The sequence below is a fragment of the Sinocyclocheilus grahami genome, unplaced genomic scaffold (assembly GCF_001515645.1).
Source record: "Sinocyclocheilus grahami isolate Dianchi unplaced genomic scaffold, SAMN03320097.WGS_v1.1 scaffold270.1, whole genome shotgun sequence".
Classification (NCBI taxonomy): domain Eukaryota; kingdom Metazoa; phylum Chordata; class Actinopteri; order Cypriniformes; family Cyprinidae; genus Sinocyclocheilus; species Sinocyclocheilus grahami.
Window position 1 is genome coordinate 1631135 of NW_015505449.1, and position 19104 is coordinate 1650238.

The 19104-nt window shown below is 36.6% G+C and overlaps 1 protein-coding gene across 1 annotated transcript in view; it reads left to right on the forward strand.

Moving 5' to 3' along the window:
- LOC107599731 (coiled-coil domain-containing protein 178-like) overlaps positions 1-19104 on the forward strand; it is a 26792-nt gene extending 7688 nt beyond the window's left edge. Inside the window, 3 exon segments of the mRNA XM_016291414.1 lie at positions 7426-7629; positions 13137-13271; positions 18378-19104. Of these exon segments, the coding sequence (XP_016146900.1) occupies positions 7426-7629; positions 13137-13271; positions 18378-18533 (495 nt within the window). The 3' untranslated portion in view covers positions 18534-19104.

Consider the following 19104-nt stretch of genomic DNA (forward strand, 5'->3'; position numbering starts at 1 on the left):
CTGGGGCATTCATCATGGTAATTACTTGCTGGCGTTTTTCGGCAAGCTTTGCGTGCGCTTTAACATGGAACTCTTCCAGCACTCGCTGCTGCTGGACACTAAACACCGTCCGAGCCACTCGTGACAGTCGCGGTAGCACGGTCTCGTGTTGTTTCCACCAGCGCGGCAAATCTTTGTCATCACCATAATAATTGATGGATATCTAAAATATAAAAATAAGGAGGAAGCAAGCCTGATGCCTGGCCCGTGTCTGAGCTATGACGTGAAAATTGTCCCGAAGCCATAAATAAGTTGGGCCGTTGGGCTCAGGCTGAAATGCTGGGCTCTAAAGCAGCAAAAATACACACAAAATGACACCAAAATGGCCATCCTGGCCACACAGTTAAATAAATGATAATATTCAGTGATGTGATATGTGAAATGTGGAGTAACGTCTGGCCCAGTTCCAGCTTGTACTTATTACTAAAACAAGAAAGCAAACGAGTAGCATTAATAGTCATTAATTTTAGTTAACATATGCTATGATAATTTGAAAATATTTTTATTCTTATTGTAAAATAATGGAACATTTAGGTCATGAATATTGTCTCAAAAGTCATTGAAAAAATGTAAACGAACCCTGTAGAGAAGAGGAAGAGAAAACTAGAGGTGCACATAAAATCTATTCATATATGAATCGCGATTCTGTCTTCTAACGATTCTAATGGATTCACAAGTTTCAAAATCAATGTTCTAAAGCAGCGGTTCTCAATCCTGTTCCTCACACCGCCCTGCTCTGCACACGCTCTGCATCTCTCTCTCTCTCTCTCTCTCTCTCTCTCTCTCTCTCTCATTCAGCTCAGCTCCAACAATGAACTGTTCCAATTATACACTTATTTTCACATAGCTATGAGAAGCGTTAAACATGGACGCGCGTGCAGTTGCCGTACTGTATTAAAGCTTTAATCAGGATAAAACTGTATATTAAAAGCTAACATAAGCAGTAGCATTTACAAATAACAGCATATCTAAAAGTATGAGACAACAACAAACAAAAAACATAGGCCTACCATTGAAATCCATGCTTGCACAGGTTCTCAAATTGATAAGCAATATAGACGACGCCATTGTTTACAATACAACCGGAGCACATGCCGCTGAGGTGAGGGGCGGGACGTTTAGACGCGCACTAGAGGCGGTTTAGCCAATCACAACACACTGGGCTAGCTAACCAATCAGAGCCCATCACTTATTTCTGAGGGCGGGGCTTCATAAAAGCAGGAAATGATCGGCGCGTTTCTCAGAGAAGGGACAGAGCGATGTGGAATAAAGGTAAATTATGTGAAAAATTTGTGTTTTTTTAAATGAAGCATTAATATTATAAGCATAAAATTATACTTGATTTATTTTACAGTATGAGTTATAAATATCTTACTTAAAAACTTAAAAGTGCTTAAATAGTTCCATATTTGTCATTCGATTATTGTATGTTATTTATTTGCTATTAGCAAAGCCTTAGTGTGATGTTATTGAGGTACGAGGAGATTTAAAACCAGATCAAGGTGCTCGACCTGAAGTCTCAAGAGTTCAAACAAGAATCAGAGATGATGGAGCAAACCATCAGCACTATGCCAGATGTTATAGTGGAGCTACAGTAAGAAATACTGTAAACAATACAGTATATTTTTGACCATATAAATATTAGACTTCCATGCTTGTTTTTATTTGTTGTGTTTTTCAGGGGTTTGTCAAACACTATGGCGTTCAAACATGGGACAGCCACAGTAGTGATGGGTAATGTGCACAGGGATATAGCTTCCTGTGAACAGAGGGAGTCTCATCACGCACAGATTCACTCAACGCCGGGCTGTCATGAAGGACACAGAGGTTAAGAACCCTTTCTTTCATATTTACATTTATGTCAAGATTATTTTGTCAGGGCTTCCTATATGGGCTGATCCTAGATCAGCTTTGCTATTTAAATAATTATAATCCAGGTTAACAAATGTTTTCTTTGCATATCAGAAAACAGATCAGCTGAAGCCGAACGAGCATGAGTGCATTTGATAGGTTAGGGGATTTGATGTGCTCCAATCACCATTCAAGCTGAAATAACCTTTATAAATATTTAGATTTCCTTTGTATGATGATGCACCATGTCATTTTTATGGAATACCCAGTGATACCAAATAATACATTTCAAGACACTGAGAACAAAACATATGTAACAAAAAACCTTTTGTCCAGTATTATCTACTGTTAGCTGGTTGTGTTTAAAGCAGCTTTATGTTATTAATATTTGCAGGTATATGCACATAGAACGTGGTTATAGCACTCATATATTTATATACATTTGGAAAAGTACAATATTAATGTATTAAAAACATCAAAAATGCAAACTGTTTTATATATGAACAGCTTTAGATATGTACAAATGTTTACAAATACTTTTGAGTTTCAAAGGCTGTTGAATTTGTGCTATTCAAAATGTGTGTGTGTGTGTGTGTTTGTGTGTGTATATATATGTAATATTATTTATTATTATTATTAGATAAATTAGATTATTTCAATATTAATTTTACAGCATTACATTTTTTTTACATTAAAGGGATAGTTCACCCAAAAATGAAAATTCTGTAATTAATTACTCACCCTCATGTCGTTTCAAACCCGTAAGACCTTCGTTCATCTTCGGAACACAAATGAAGATATTTTTTATGGAATCTGAGAGCTCTCTGACTCTGCATAGACAGCAACGCAACTGATATGTTCCCAAGTCCAGAAACGTAGCAAGGAGATCTGTAAAATAATCCATGTGACATCAGTGGTTCATCCGCAATTATACGAAGCTACGAGAATACTTTTTGTGTGCAAAAGAAAGAAAAAAATGAACTTATTCAACAATTTGTCTCCTCCGTATCACCCTGTAGCGCCATTTTGTAGAGTATCCACTGGACGTAAACAACGTATGCTGTTCTGTGTCAGCTGCGTCACGCTGGATCTGTTTCCTACGTTGTTGTGATTTGATCTGAACGAAAACAGCGTATCCGTGTGACGCAGCTGACACAGAACAGCATACGCTGTTTACGTCCAGCTGATATTCTCCAAAATGGCGCTACAGGGTGATGCGGAGGAGACGAATTGTTGAATAAAATCATACGTTTTTTTTTTCTTTTGCGCACAAAAAGTATTCTCGTAGCTTCGTAAAATTACGGTTGAACCCCTGATGTCACATGGATTATTTTACAGATCTTCTTGCTACGTTTCTGGACTTGGGAACATTTCAGTTGCGTTGCTGTCTATGCAGGGTCTGAGAGCTCTCAGATTCCATCAAAAATATCTTAATTTGTGTTCCGAAGATGAACGAAGGTCTTACGGGTTTGAAACGACATGAGGGTGAGTAATTAATGACAGAATTTTCATTTTTGGGTGAACTAACCCTTTAAAATGGTTTCATTCTGTTCTATAAAGACTGATCTTATAGAGAAACATGAGTCAAATGGTGTTTCACTTATATTTAATACTTATTCAGCTTTAAAGATTCAATTCGTCCATATAAACAGTACAATTGAATTTACTTTAATTTGTCCAATCTGGATTTCATTTATAAATAAATTTGCAATTAAAATGTCTTTACTGGACCAAATGTCCCCACTATGAGATTGCGTTGAGCTTGAACTTGGTTGAACTTGCAAAGTTAACCTGCAATTTCACTAAAGTTGTACATACGAACAAGGGTTTATGCTTTAAAACACTGTCAGTACATTAATATCGTCTGTTTGTGTGTCTTCTGATACCCACAAATTAAATACCTAGCAAATCATATTACACCTTTGCTCTGGAATATCCGACACTCAGTATCACACCTCTAGTAACCTCTAATCATTTGATGAAAGCTCTTAAAATTTTCTGTCAGAGATAATATGTTATGTTTTGCATGAAACCCACGTATTATCACTTCATTTTCGGAGGGAAAAGCTATTTATTGGGGGAGTTGAGTTTCGGGATTATGGCCTCAGTCAGAGCCCGGCGCCTGATGAAAGTCTCACATGGCTTATCTAATGTGAAATCGCCATGTGGTATATAGTTTCATTAAACGGTGATCAAGAATGCATTAGTTCAAAACAAGAAAAGGCAATGGGGCTTAATCCGCCATGCGCGCAGAAGCAGCAAACTCCAAACAAGTTGTTGGTGCGAGACAGGAGCCGAATTAAAAGTCCTCCCTCATAGAGCCAGTCTGCCATTAACTTGCTGTAGGGCAGCAGAGCAGAGAGTCTCTTTAGACTTCTCACAGGAAACAATAAAGCAGCACAAAGATTCATCGTCCAACAGAAACGTTTAGACTTTTAACATTTCCAACAAAGAGAGACTGTGTCAGAGTGCCTTCGATTGACCTGCAGGCACATCGTTGGGACGTCACAGTCATGAGATGTTAATGAACATAGGAAATATGGATAGTGACGCACAACACTGGATGACGACCACAGCGTCATGTGTTATAGAGAGACACACTTAAAGAACAATTTGGCAATAGTTTAAGAAAAAGAAAACTGAATTTGTCATATTTTCTAAAAACCAGGCTTAATATCTTGCTTCTCAGATTTACATTTCTTTTGACATTATAGTGGTTTCATTCAGATAAATACATTTACAGTGGGTACGGAAAGTATTCAGACCCCCTTAAATTTTTCACTCTGTTATATTGCAGCATTAGCCACAACTGGATTTTATTTATAATAAATTTGCAATTGTATTGTCTTTCTAGGACCACATGTCCTATTATGCTTTTTCACTTTTTCAACTTTAGTTAGTCTGTAATGTTGCTTTTTGAGCATAAAAAAGATCTGCAAAGTTACAAAGCTCAAAGTCCAATTCAAAAGGCGATATTTTATTTAACAGAAATCACTTTTCAAAAACTACAACGAACGACACATTTTTGGACTACAACGCATACTGGCCTAGCTAACCAATCACAGCACATTTCGTATTTCAGAAGGCGGGCCTTCATTTGATACAGGAACTATTCGAGCCGTTCATGCCAGACTGGGGAGAGAGGTGTTGTAATAATGTAAAATATGTGAAATATAATGTGTTTTTCGAACAACCTAGTATGAGAGCCTGTTCTAGTACACCCTCAAAACAAAATCAAGACTTTGTAAAAGAGCATAATAGGACCCCTTTAAGATTAAAACCTTTTATTAAAAGCAACAGGTTCATCTGCATGTGTATTCAATGTCATGACCTTTGCATTGCTGTCTGCATTAAGGTCAATGTCAAATTTGCTTACAACCCATTTTCATAGTGTAACATATTTCTTTGTAAACCGCATATTCAGTGAACAAAGGGCAGTGTGGAGCAACAAATTATTACATATTGGGGGGGGGAAATTCCTTTGGAAAACCTAGCAACAATTAATTGATCTCAGTAAGACCAGGAATGTGAATAAAGCAAGTAAACAGGGTTTTTTGTGTTGACTTGTGCATTTCCTTACACGATCAGTTGAGATGCGTTAAATGTTACTTGCACTTATGGACACACTCCACTGTGACTTCTTCACAAGCTGGGTTTTTTTCTCTCCCCTCATCATATTCTCATGGAGCATGTTTACTTGATGAAGTCAGATGCTCAGTGAGTAGAAAAGCAGTAGGATGCAAAGTGCAGACACCATCAGTTTCTTATGGCCAATGAAGTGTAATTTGTCCCATTTACATTTCAGAGGTGCATCAGACGGGTTTTGTCAGCACTGCATGCAGTAATTAAGCTTTAAATCAATAGCCGGCATTTGTCATGTTTACTGCCACTCTCAGTGCTGGGTTAAACTCATCAGTTTAGCGCTGGGTCGTTATACTGCCCAGACACACTTCATTATTCCTTATTCTCAGGTAGAGCAGAAAATGTTTTTCTCTTTCTCTTTCCATAGCTCTCTCTCCACGTGTCCGATGCTGACACAGGGTTGTGGAGATTGTGAAGACAAGCAAATCAGACATTTATTGTAATTTGTTTACATACTTCAAGTGCTGTATGATTACTAGCATTACTGCATTCGAAGAGGATTCGTTTTAGTGTAAAACAAGCAAAATGCAAACGATGTAGATTACATGCAGTGGCCCCAAAAAATATGAGGACACTTCAGCAACACTGAAAAATGCTTGAAAGTTACTGCATTGCATGCACAAAATATCAGAATAAGTGTCTTTTGTGCAGAGTTGTTATCGTTAACTAAAATTTAAACTATTTAAAATATTTGATAACTTAAAGCTAAAATAAAATATAAATATTAGATGAAAAACTTATAAAAAAAATACATAAATAAATGTTGCCCTGAGTTAAATTAAGTTGAAGCCCTAAAATTACTAACTTGAAATAAATAAAAATTAAAACTAATTAGTACTATTTAAAAATAAAGACTGATAAAAATGATAAAAGCACAACAAAATTGCTACTATTATAATAAATATTAAAATAATTGAAAAATACAAATAAAAACTAATTCAAATGATTTTTCTACAAACTACACTCTAAAAATTGCTGGGTTGTTTTAACCCAACTTTGGGTCAAATATGGACTAAACCCAACTGTTGGGTTACATTTTTCAATTAAATCTTTAACCCAAAAGTTGGGTTATTCCATAAATTTCCTCAAAGTTGGGTTAAAACAACCCAGCATTTTTTTTGAGTGTACTGTAACTTCACTTTTATGAGCCATTTTTGCAATTACTGTCAACCAACTGGTCCCGAAGTGAAATGAAAGTGCAAGGTTGTGGGTTTGATTCCCAGGGATTGTGCATATTGATAAAATGATTGAAGTAGTCACTTTGGATAAAAGGTCTGTCAAAAGTAAATGGGAAATCAATGTGCAGATTCAAACGATGCAAAAATACCATAGAAGTACACTGGGAAAAATGGTGTAGAAAATTTTTCGTTGCTAGCAAATTTCACAATTTCACAATAACATTTTGAAGAAGAAAAGCTGAAATATTATTTTAATGAGTCAGTTGATCCGGTTCACAAAACTGAATGATTTGTTCGTGAATCGGACTAATCCAGTTCTCAAGTTCAACTCACTGACTCAATGATCCGGTCACAGAGGTTAACAGTCCACTGGAGGGCAAGATTATCAGTGAATAACTTACATTTCGGTCTGTTCCTTGCACAAAAAGCTACCATATGGCTTCCGAACAGTTGAAATATAGTGCATAAGTTATTTAATCAGCTTTTGTGTTCTTTATCGAAGCTTCAGACCCAATTCATTGTCATTGCATGGAAAAGTGCTTTTTCTAAATCTCTCCTTGAAATCATTTGAAATCCATAAAGGTTTGGAAAGACACAAATGTGCGTTTTTAATTTTTGAGTTAACTATTCCCTTAAATAGGACTCTCTGTTCATTCTTCAGTTGCAAAGGTTTAAGTCTTTGTTTTAGCTTTTAATGGCTTGTTATACATGTTAGAGTCTCTCAGAAGCTGATGGAGAACATCCTGTGCAAATCTGTTCCAGGGTAATCTACAGGAAGCAACTAAAATTTTACTTCAATCTGAAGTTGGCTCAAGAGTACCGAGAGTTGCAGAAAGCTCTGATGATTGCCAGACAAGAAGCTGTTTGTGTTTTTGACATAAGAAACAGAGCAGAGGCCTACATCCAAGATCACAAGCAGGTAACTCTCATTACCACAAACACATTTCTTTCTCTGCAACTCCTTCTGTATGTGTGTATACATCAAGGCTATGTTCTCCATGTGTGAATGATGTGGTTGTCTAGCTTTGTCATCAGAGATAGACAGCAGGCATGTAAAATAGTGATGAGAGAGAGCTTTGCGTGGACTAGCGTACGCTCGCGTGCTCCACACAGCCTGTCATAGGTGGTTGGTTTTAGTTGGGCAGTCAGCTAGGAGGCCACTGCAGTAATCTAATCACGATGAGATAAGCTTCATGACAGCGTTGCTCTGGCGTGCATGTGTGTTTATTCCATCTCACATGGCAGTGAGTGGAAACAGTCACATAGCAGATGCAAACGCTCTCAAGAACCTGCATCTCAGGAACGTTTGGGAAAATGCTAATATGACACGTACGTCCATCACTAAAGGATGGGTGGTTTTGCTGGTATTCATCAAAGCTGCAGTGCGTACCTATGGAGTGCAGTGCATTAGTCATTTTCAAACAACACTATATCAGTGTGTTTTTGGCTGTGTATATTGGTATAGCAACAGATACTTAGCAATGTAAAGACATTTTCAGGTGCTGGTGTTTAAAGTGAGAGGTTAAAGCTGAAGTGTTTAATTTCTATGCCACATAAAGGAATTGTAAAAATAATGACTGGGAAATTATCGAACAGGTTTCCCTCATTTGCCATTGGGCGAACTTATAGATAGTTCGGTTGGTATGCACTAACAGGAATTAGTGTACTCAAAAAGTATTTAGGCCTAAATGTAAGATTTATGTATTTGAATTGCATATCAAAATTTCCATCCTTTTGGATTGCACAGTTTTAACCTAACTAAAAAAACGAATAAACTTAAAGTGATGCATATTTGTCAGTCATACATAAATGGAACAGGTAAGGAACATGCAAGATTTCTGTAATAGTACTAAAAAAGTGAATGTTTTAAATACACAATAACCAGGTTTATTTATTTAGCATGATTAAATCCACTGTGTTTCAATCTCATATATTTGAAATAATTGAATATTGCGTGTTTCACAGCTAGCCGTATTTTAATCGTTTACACTTTTTAACTGAATACCTACCTTTTTTTTTTTTTTTTTTAAATAAACAGATTTATGCTGATTCTAAGCAATTTGAATAAATGCTTTTTCAAAATATGATTATTTAAATAAAAAGGGGTCATATGATGCTATTTTAAAGATCATTATTTTATAACAGAATATGTTGACATGCTTTAATGTTCAAAAACACATTATTTTTCAAATACTGTACATTATTGTAGGTCCTCTATGCCCCGCCTCTCTCAAACGCTTCGTTTTCTACAAAGTCCCTCCTTCCGACAAGCGCAGTCTGCTCTGATTGGCCAGCTGACCCAGTGCATTGTGATTGGCCGAACACCGCAAGCACTCGTCGGAAATGTAACGCCCCTTACCATAATCGTGAGTGTCAGCTTTCAAAGTAAATATCAAGACAGTTAATAATGTTGTTAGTTTTACCATCAGTTCAAGCCCGAAAGGGGAACAGAGTCGTGTGACAGACACAGTGATGATGCAGTACACATGCCGCGGTTAAGACAGCTGACGTGCTGTGATTTCTGACAAGACAGTTCACTCTCCTGTGATGTGACCCTGTTCCGCTCTCACACACACACACACACACACACAATGCGTTACTCTGCGCTGCGCAAAACTCCGCATTTGAACAGTCAATAGCAAATACTTAAACTAATAACAAAACAATAGCCAGATTGTCATAGCAAAGTCGGAATTTACCTTTTTTTTTTTTTTTTTTAGAAATAGCCTTTGTGCACATCTCTTGTACTCTTCTAGGTTCAAAAAAACTGTCATCCATAAAATGCGTTGCACAAATTCGAACATCTGGGTTGTGTTGTTCTGTTGTAAATAAATCTTAACCAATGATTCCTAATTGCATCTACTTCCGGAAGGCCAAATAAAGTGCTTTTGCTTTCGCACTGAATCACACAGCGTCTCCCTGACATGCTGCATCAACACTACTGCTGTTCCTGAAACCACGCCTTCTTTCTTTGTGTGCACATTTGGGCGGCATTATGCTAATATTTCCACATAGTGACGTAGGTATGTGGGGGCGTGTTAGAATAAGCCGTTTTAGTAGGGCGTGGTTGACTCTTAACTTTTATAAAGAATATCTCTTTGGATTTGAGACTTTAGTTTTTGCAACTTTACAGATCTTATTTATGCACCAAGAGCTTGTGAGAAAGGAAAACTTGAAATCGTATCATATGACCCCTTTAAATAAAATGCAAACAGAAATCTTGTGTGCAGAAATCTTTCCTGTTTCTTACCTGTTTAATTTATATATGACTGACTGACAAATACGCATCACATAGTTTAATAGTTGTTGATGTTAAAACTGTGAAATCCAAATGGATGGAAATTATATATGTAATTCAGATACATAAATCTTAAATTCAGCCCTAATTATTTTTTTGAGTGGGTGGTGATTTTTGATTAATTTCCCTAACTATGTAATTTTTTTAATCTCTTCATCATATTTGTTCATTCACTGATTTGTTTAGTTTGTTCTTTTTGTAGGTTACATTATTATGCTGTAGGTGCCATCAAAGTGTATGTCTTTTTATGTTATGAATGACTCAGTGAATCATTTACTGAACTGATTCATTAAACAACACAGAGTGAAAACATAACTACAAAGCTTTTGACAAATCTAAGAGACTCTAGAAAGAGTGTATTTTGGGCATTTTTCCCACTAATGATTCTTTTTAATAAATAAAACTTAAACTTTTTTGAATTTATCAAGTTATAAAAACTACCCTAAATTAAGTTTCAATAACGTCCTTACATCATTTGAGAATGATTTGTTCAGTTCGTTCATAAATGCGATCTCTTTTTCATTTAGTTCATTCAGTGAGTCTCGTTCAGTCTCAAAACAAAACTCGTTCAGTGATGGGGATTTTGGTCAATGGAATGGTTTGTTCACTTAAAAGATTTGTTCTAAACACTAATTCAAAATACTACTTAAAGCAACATTTCGATAACACCACAGAGAAACAGTGTTTATACTTTTTTTGTGACAATCACATAAATGGCTTACTTACAGTTGTCTGCATATTAAGCTGAGATCAGAGAATGTATTTAAAGCTTTGTGTCTTTGTGACATTAGTCCACAGATCGTTATTGTTATAGTACCATTGTTGTTGTTGCTGGAGATTATTACTAGTTATACTGATCTAGACATAATCTGTCACTTTAAGTATATAGCATTATTTTTTTGAGCTGTAGATCATTTTAATATGATTTGTTATTCTACCGCTGACGGTAAAACTCTACTGAAGAGCTAGACACATTGTTTGTTCCCCAAAAGACTAATACTCGTACAACTCCTCATCTAACTACATGAATGTTATCAAGTGAGAAATGCATGCAAAAGGCAAATCCTGTGGACGGGATTCTCCACGCTCATGATCAAAGCCTGATTTTCTTTTACTCAGTATTCAGCCTTTTTACAGTTTGTTGTTTATTTTCAGTCTGGTACGGCGTTCTCTCCTTCAGAGCGGATGTAGTCGCATCTCTTAACGGTTTACCACAAGCTCTTCTTAAAGTTCCATACGTATCTATAAGGACGTGTAGGCCGAGCTGTGCTCAATTTAATATGGATTCTTATGACAGCTTACCATTTTTGAAAAGTTTTCTATGCCATGCTGACTATGTGTCTATTATGAATTGTTTGAATAGAATGTATATTTATCACGTACACCTGCTCCACATGTATGAAACTGTGACACCACATTTATTATGAGAAACAGATTCAGATGGTGTTTCAAAGCACTGTTTATGTGGCTATATATTAGTGAAAACTTGCTAAATCTGATTAGTTCAGCATGTAATTTATATGTATTAGAATTAGAATATACTTCATTGCCCCAGTAAGATAAAAAAAATACACAGCAGAAAATACGGAAAAAAATTATAATAATAGTATTGACCTTCCCACTTTTAATCATATGGCAAAAATATACTATATACTGTATAATTAAAAGTGGGAAGTAAATAGAACAATGAGTAGAGTGCAATGCAATGAGACCCAATACAGTTGTTTTCATAATTACATTATATTTAACATGTTATGCTGTTTTTTAATTATCAGATTTTTTTATTTTCTGAGTCCAATTTTTTTTTACTGCTATAAAAAATGCAATACAATGAGTCTAAATATCTGCATTAGTTTGCTAGTGACAGATTGTGTTTAATTATTTATGTGGTTTTATGTGGTGTCCTCTGGTTATGCAGACAAACATCTTCGTTTTGCACTTTTATAAGTTGACTGTAGCTCCAACTATATGTCTAGTATAACTGCTATAATGGACACTGCAACTATGTCCTTAACATCAACAGATCACTTTTATAGATAATACAGGTTATCATATACAGTGGCATTTTGCCAGTTTAGTCTGAATGAGAGAGCTAGAGCGCCCCCTTGCAGTGGTTAAATGTATAACCCATGGGCCTACCTAAACTTCCAGAAACACTTTAGTGCTTGTAAACAAAAGGTAACCCTGAAGGCCTAACAGAAATTGCATTGTAAACATCTCAGACATGCCAAGGTGGGTTGTTATGCGAGCACAGATACTGTACAAACAGAAAGCATGGATGAGAATAGTATCTTGCATCACTTTGCCTGGTGTCTTTTTGTTATAATTTGTTATAACTTTCTACAGAATATTGTACATATTGTTACTTGTAGCATTAATAGGATAGTACAGGTTTTGACAGAGCTCCATAAAGGACATTTTTTGCACTCGTTCAGTTAAAGGCTGAGCTAATTCGCTTTAGTTTTTTCATGCTCCGAAGAACACATTGCCAAGCAATGATAAGCTTAAAGGAAGAGAGAAGAGATGGGGCGAAACAAGGGACGACATCCCTCCGAATTGAAACCCCCTTTTTTTCTGGAAAACTGCACAAATAATAAAGAGAGCAGCATGCTTTCTTTCTTTCTTTCTTCTCTAATCTCTCTCTCTCACACACACAGACACACACACACACTCTCTCTCTCTCTCATTTTTTTTTTCTTTTTTCCAGTATACTCGGAATAATTTCTCGTTGCGGCAGGGGGTTCATGACTTTTTGTGTATGTGTAAAATATGTCTGGAGGGGATTGGTATAAAGTTAAAGTGAGTGAAGTCGAAATATTTTACTCATCAGCTTTGCAGTCACCGAGTTTGCCTGAGCTAGAACAAAACCGCTGAAGCATTTAGAGAAAATTAACCCCCCATCCTGGCAGCCAGATGTGACTGGTTTCCGCCCAGTGCACATGAGTGGGCAGGGAGAGCAAGAGACTGTGAAATTCCTGTCAGCCCCATGTACTGCAGAATGGGCTATTGACTGCTTTCTCTATTCCCCTCCATCATTCTTCTTGAACACTGCCATTAATTTCCTCTCCTGCCTTACCAATTCTCCCTCTCTTTCTCTATCTCTCCCTCTTTCTTTCTTTCTTCCCCAGCTTTCTTTGTTGCAGAAGAGGATGCACAAAGCCATGCTAAAATACTTCAAACGCCGCAGCGTCTACAGCCAGGCAGAGCTGGCCCGCTTCCAGACCCTCTCCAACCAGAACAACCAGAAAATGAAAGCCCTCCAGGTATGGGCTCTTTAGTACCCCCACAAACACACACACACACACACACAACACTATTTGTAAGTATCGCACTATATACTACAATGGGTCCCGCTTGGGTTAATGCTTGTTGAGGTTAAGATGGTTAACCTTTAAGGAATATTTCACCTAAAAATGAAAATTTGGTCATTATTTACTCACCCTTTCCATGAAACACAGAAGGAGAGTGTGCTCCTTGTGCCATAAATTGAAAGTGAATAGTGACCATGGCTGTCAAGTACACTTTCAGCAAATAATGACTTACATTTCAGTCTGTGACTCATACAAAGCTATTCTATGACTTCAGATATGAAACACTGTGCACATGGACTACTTTTATGATTCTTTTATGGCTTTTGTGGAACTTGACAGCAGATGGCCACCATCTACTTTCAATGTATGGGAGCGAGAAGAGTGTGAACATTTTAAAAAAACATCTCCTTTTGTGTTCCACGAAAGAAAGGAAGACGAATGGGTTTGGACTGACATGAAGTAGAATTTGAATTGATATATCGAAAGACATTTCTGAGGTTTTGAGATTATCGTAATGGTGGCTCGGACAGAAGCATTAGCATTAATCTAGCCTAGTCAATGGATAATTTATTTTGAAATATCAAATGTTTGCAGTGAATATCAAGTAAATATTGTGTTCAAATCTTTGTTTAGTTTCAGCGTATACTGTATGTGTACATCTCATTTAGCTCTCATCAAGTACATCTGGCCATTATATCGGCCACCCCACTCTCTAAATATCAGTATCTACAATGGCTAACATTATAATACAGCATTAAGATATAAAATTGCATTCATAAACTGTCAAATCACAAAAAACTATTTGTGACCCTGGACCACAAAACCAGTCATAAGGGTCAATTTTTCGAAATTGAGATTTATACATCATCTGAAAGCTGAATAAATAAGCTTTCCATTGATGTATGGTTTGTTAGTATAGGGCAATATTTGGACGAGATACAACTATCTAAATATTCATATACTAAATATTCATAACTATATATATAGTTAAAAATCTAACTTATCTAAATATTGAGAAAATCGCCTTTAAAGTTGTCCAAATTAAGTTATTAGCAATGCATATTACTAATCAAAAATTAAGTTTTAATATATTTACAGTAGGAAATTTACAAAATATCTTCATGGAACATGATCTTTACTTAATATCCTAATGATTTTTGGCATAAAAGAAAAATCAATCATTTTGACCCATGCAATGTATTTTTGGCTATTGCTACAAATATACCCCAGCGACTTAAGACTGGTTTTGTGGTCCAGGGTCACATTTAGTCTGTACGAATGGGACATTTACTTATGACATCTTGTGATGTGGCGATCATGGTGTAAGGTGCTGAAAAAACAGTCACACTTACATAATGTAGATCAAAAAATAGTGCAAGTGTCTAATGCACACACAAATTAACGGTCATTACAATTATATTTAAATAATGATTAAAATTAGCATTGTATTTAACATGACTTTGTATACTGGAATAATGCAACCGTAATGTTTGGATGCTCTAACACAAAAGGCATTTGGTCTCAGTGGAAGGTGTGCTATGCGCGCTTATAATGAGGTGAGCGGCGGTGTGTTTGTGGCTCAGTCAGGGGAGGCCAGCTCTGGAAGTCAGGCTGGTGAATGGAGCATGAAGACGAGGAGTTCTTCAAGCTCCTCCGAGTGTGAAGGACAAAAGGAGCAGCCTTACTCTAAACTTTGTCACAGCTCTGCGTTGATCTCCTCCCCCAGACACAGACTAGCATTGTGTAGAGGAGAATTTACATTGTAAAATCAGAGTATAGCAAGGCATAGCAATAAAGCACTGATGACCCAAAACTACAGGACTCGTGCAGTCGCTAACCTTAGATGTTAGGAAGGCTTGGGAATAAATACATTTGTGGTATTAGAAAATCTAATTTGTCACAGCTTCCTATTGTCTTTGTATTGTGCAGCAAACTGCTTGCTATACAATGGCCAGACAGCCACTGGCATATGGGACGTGGGGGTTGTGGAGACAAGACAGACAGGGTCAGGGGCCCCTCATGATATTATGAGCCAATAAGTTATGTGATTTTACTATACAACAGAAGTCTAGCAAATATTTCAGCAAAGAAAGTGATTGCTAAAGAGAAAAGTTGTAAGAGAGGGCTAAATTGTCCAATGTAACATCTCTGTCTCCAACTCTGATTGAAGATTTTCTTCCTGGATTGCACACAACCTTTTTAAAGCAGTCTACTTGGCAGCCATTTGGTAATCAGACAGCTATTTCCTGGTCATACAAGTTTTCTAGTCATGTTTCCATTACATGCCAAGCTTTCAATAACACTTCAGATCACTAGTATATTCATGTTCGTTGTCAGGGGGACATCCGGGAATGTCCCGGGCCCTGTGACAAGGGGTCCTCTTGGGCTCAGAGAGGAAAATAACTCTTACTCATAAAAACTCAATGGTTATCACAACACAAACAATAGTTGTGCTTTATTTTTGCACGGTTGAAAACTGACACCTTTCTTAATTATGTAATTTAATTCATTTATTGATTTGCACATATTTGGAGTAAGAAGATATGGTTAATAAAAGGCAATTTTTCCCACTAATCTCAATGGCAAAAGGTGTCCTAATTTACCTGAGTTTACTTTAAAAATGAAATGCATTTTCAGATCTTTATATTATGTTTCTTGAGGTTAGCATATGATACTATTTTTTTTTTTTGCATCCATTATTTTTTGTAAAAAATAAAAATTAAAGGAAACATTTTTTTGTTCAGTCGCTCAGGTAAAATAAACTTTATGCATTTCTAATAGTCTGATCTTTTGGAAGGATATGCAGGTTATGGAGGTGTAGTTTGTCTACATTCATTGTTGAGCAGAGGAATATCATGACATCACAAATGGGGAAACAAAAACATTTTAAAGTGGGGAGCTAGTTTTGAGGTACACTCTTAAAAATAAAGGTGCTTCAAAAGGTTCTTCAAGCGATGCCATAGAAGAACCATTTTTTGTTCCACAAAGAACCATTCAGTCAAAGGTTCTTTAAAGAACCATCTCTTTCTTACCTTTTTATAATCTGAAGAACCTTCTTTCGCCACAAAGAACCTTTTGTGAAACAGAAAGGTTCTTCAGATGTTAAAGGTTCTTTATGGAACCATTTAGACAAAAAGGTTCTTCTATGGCATCGTGAAGCACCTTTATTTTTAAGAGTGTATGAAACTTGCTATATGTTTTTATTGTAGAGTAATCTCTTATATGTGTAAAGTTTTAACCATCTTAAACCATCACAAATATTCTGTGTGCAGAGATTTGTATCTATGCTGATTCTGTCCGAACATTTTTTCTCCTAAGATACCACTCGCAAAAGTTGTCCACCTATGTATTCATGAGGAACCTGAAGGTTTCTTCAGGAACCTGAAGATTGCAAAAACTAGTTCCACTGATTTGTCCCTGTGTCTTCCTGAGGAACAAATGACTGCTTCTAAGCAGCTCTACTGAAGTATAGAGATGGGGGGAAGAGTAAAACGAAATAGAGAAAGCGTGCAAGCCTGTCATCTCGAAACGCCACTGCAAGATTGGGCACTCAGTTCCGGGTTATGCAAGTTTACACCAGGGATAGCGTAATTGACAATTGCTAACAACAGAGAGCAGGGTGGAGAGTTGTGAATGGCCAGTAATAATTGGAGCGAACGCCCACTGCGCTGCTCTCGGGGGGCCGTAATCCAAGATCTTGTTTCTGATATAATTGTTAGTCAGAAAATTTCTGCATGGCTAGGCCAGCTCAGTTCCCAAGCTGGTTGACAGTGCAAGGCAGTTTAATAGAAAAACTGGTTGCTGAGGTTTTTAAAACAGGCACGCACTGAACCCATGCGCAGGAGTGTGGCACACACCATTTTTCCCATTCCTTTGTTTTGTCTTTCTCAATCTTATGTCTTGCAAAATAAGTGTTTCAAATGTCAGTGTTGCTCTTTCGTAGGAATAAGGGAATGGGACAAAGTTTGATTATTACAGTAAATGCCGCAAATAAACCGTTTTAGAGAAAAAAGCAGTGAGTATATGTGTATTCTGATGAAACAAAATGTAGGATTATATATTTTTCTATTATATTTTAGCATGACATTATATGCAGTGCTGTTCAAAAGTTTGGGGTACCTAAGATTTTTTTATGTTTTTGAAAGCATAAGTCTCTTATGCTCACTAAAACTTCATTTATTTGATCAAAAATACAGTAAAAACGGTAATATTCTGAAATATTTTTACAATATAAAATTACATTTTATATTTTAATATACTTTGAAATGTAATTTATTCCTGTGATGCAAAGCTGAATTTTCAGCATCATTACTCCAGTCTTCAGTGTCACATGATCCTTCAGAAATCATTCTACAATCATTCAAAAATAAATTTTCAAAGTTTTAAATATAACATTATTGGTTACAAGAAAATATAATTTGTGTTACAAGAAAACATAATTCAATAATAATTACATTTCATGTTTAAGTCGATGCATTACCATGCCTTTCTTTGTAAATAATTTTGAAATTCACTAGCAATTTATAAGTTAAATAGTTTTCACACCAAATCTTTTCATTCCAATATGCTGATTTGCTGCTCAAGAAGTATTTCTTATTATTATGAATGTTGAAAACAGTTGTGCTGCATCATATTTTTGTGGAAACAATGAAAAAAATGTGGGATTATTTGATAAATAGAAAGTTTAAAATAATTAGAAATCTTTTGTAAGATTATGAACATATTTAAAGTCACTTTTGATCAATTTAATGTGTCCTTGCTAAATAAACAGTGTATACTCTCCAAAAAAAAATCATACTGACCCCCTGAACATTTTTTAGCGTGTGTATATATATATTAAAATGGGCTTGAAATTAAATGGAAATGCTAAGACTAGCACCAGCACCACCAAGAAAGTCTAGCTGGTTAGTTAACACAACATATACTAGTGACCAACTATACTGGCCTTTCCAGCAGGGAACATCTAAGTCGGACTTTTGCAGGCTCCGGCTCCACTACAGGATTTTGTAGTGAATTAGCCAGCATTCATTGATTCCATTTGCTTGCCTATTTAAACAGGAGAAGTTGTCAAACACAATCCATCGCCTCTCTGAGTTCCTGCTCTCGCTGACAGATGACTCAACTACCAGCCATCTCCCGCAGCAAGCAAACAGACCCGTCGCAGATGCCGATGGATGGAGCAGGAAGATGCCTACAGTTCAGATAGCGGAGTAATTGGACGCTCACCTGCGCCAGACAACTTACTTAAACCCCCAGCATGCTTCACTCTCTCCCCTGTCCGACGCTCACGGCCCAATCCATAACAATGAAGCAGGTGACTTTCATGCTACTGTCAGGAATGATCTAATTTTAGCGGGGTGAATGATTGCAATTGGCTTTGCCTCATCAGATAATTAATCTATGTCACCATTAATTGGAAAAGAGAATAATTAGGGGGCTGTGTTGACAGAAATTCTACGCTTCTCTAGATTCTTGGATCTAATTACACCTACTTAAACCCCTCTGACCTTAACTAGCGGATAGTATACCTGCGTAACCCTAACCAGGCTCGGGTTGGTCTCGACCGCCTCTCGCTCTGTGTCCTTTGTCATTTTTTTCCTCCTTTCTTGCTTGTTTATCCTCTCTTTTCCTGTCTCCTCAGAGAGCTGTCTCCCTCAATCACTTTTCAATATTCAATCTTAATTTTGTGGAAGTTTAGCATTTTCAATGAGCTGGAGATGAATGATTAATGAATAAATTTGAATGCTTCATTTTGTCCATGGATCATTAGTCAAGTCCTTTGTGG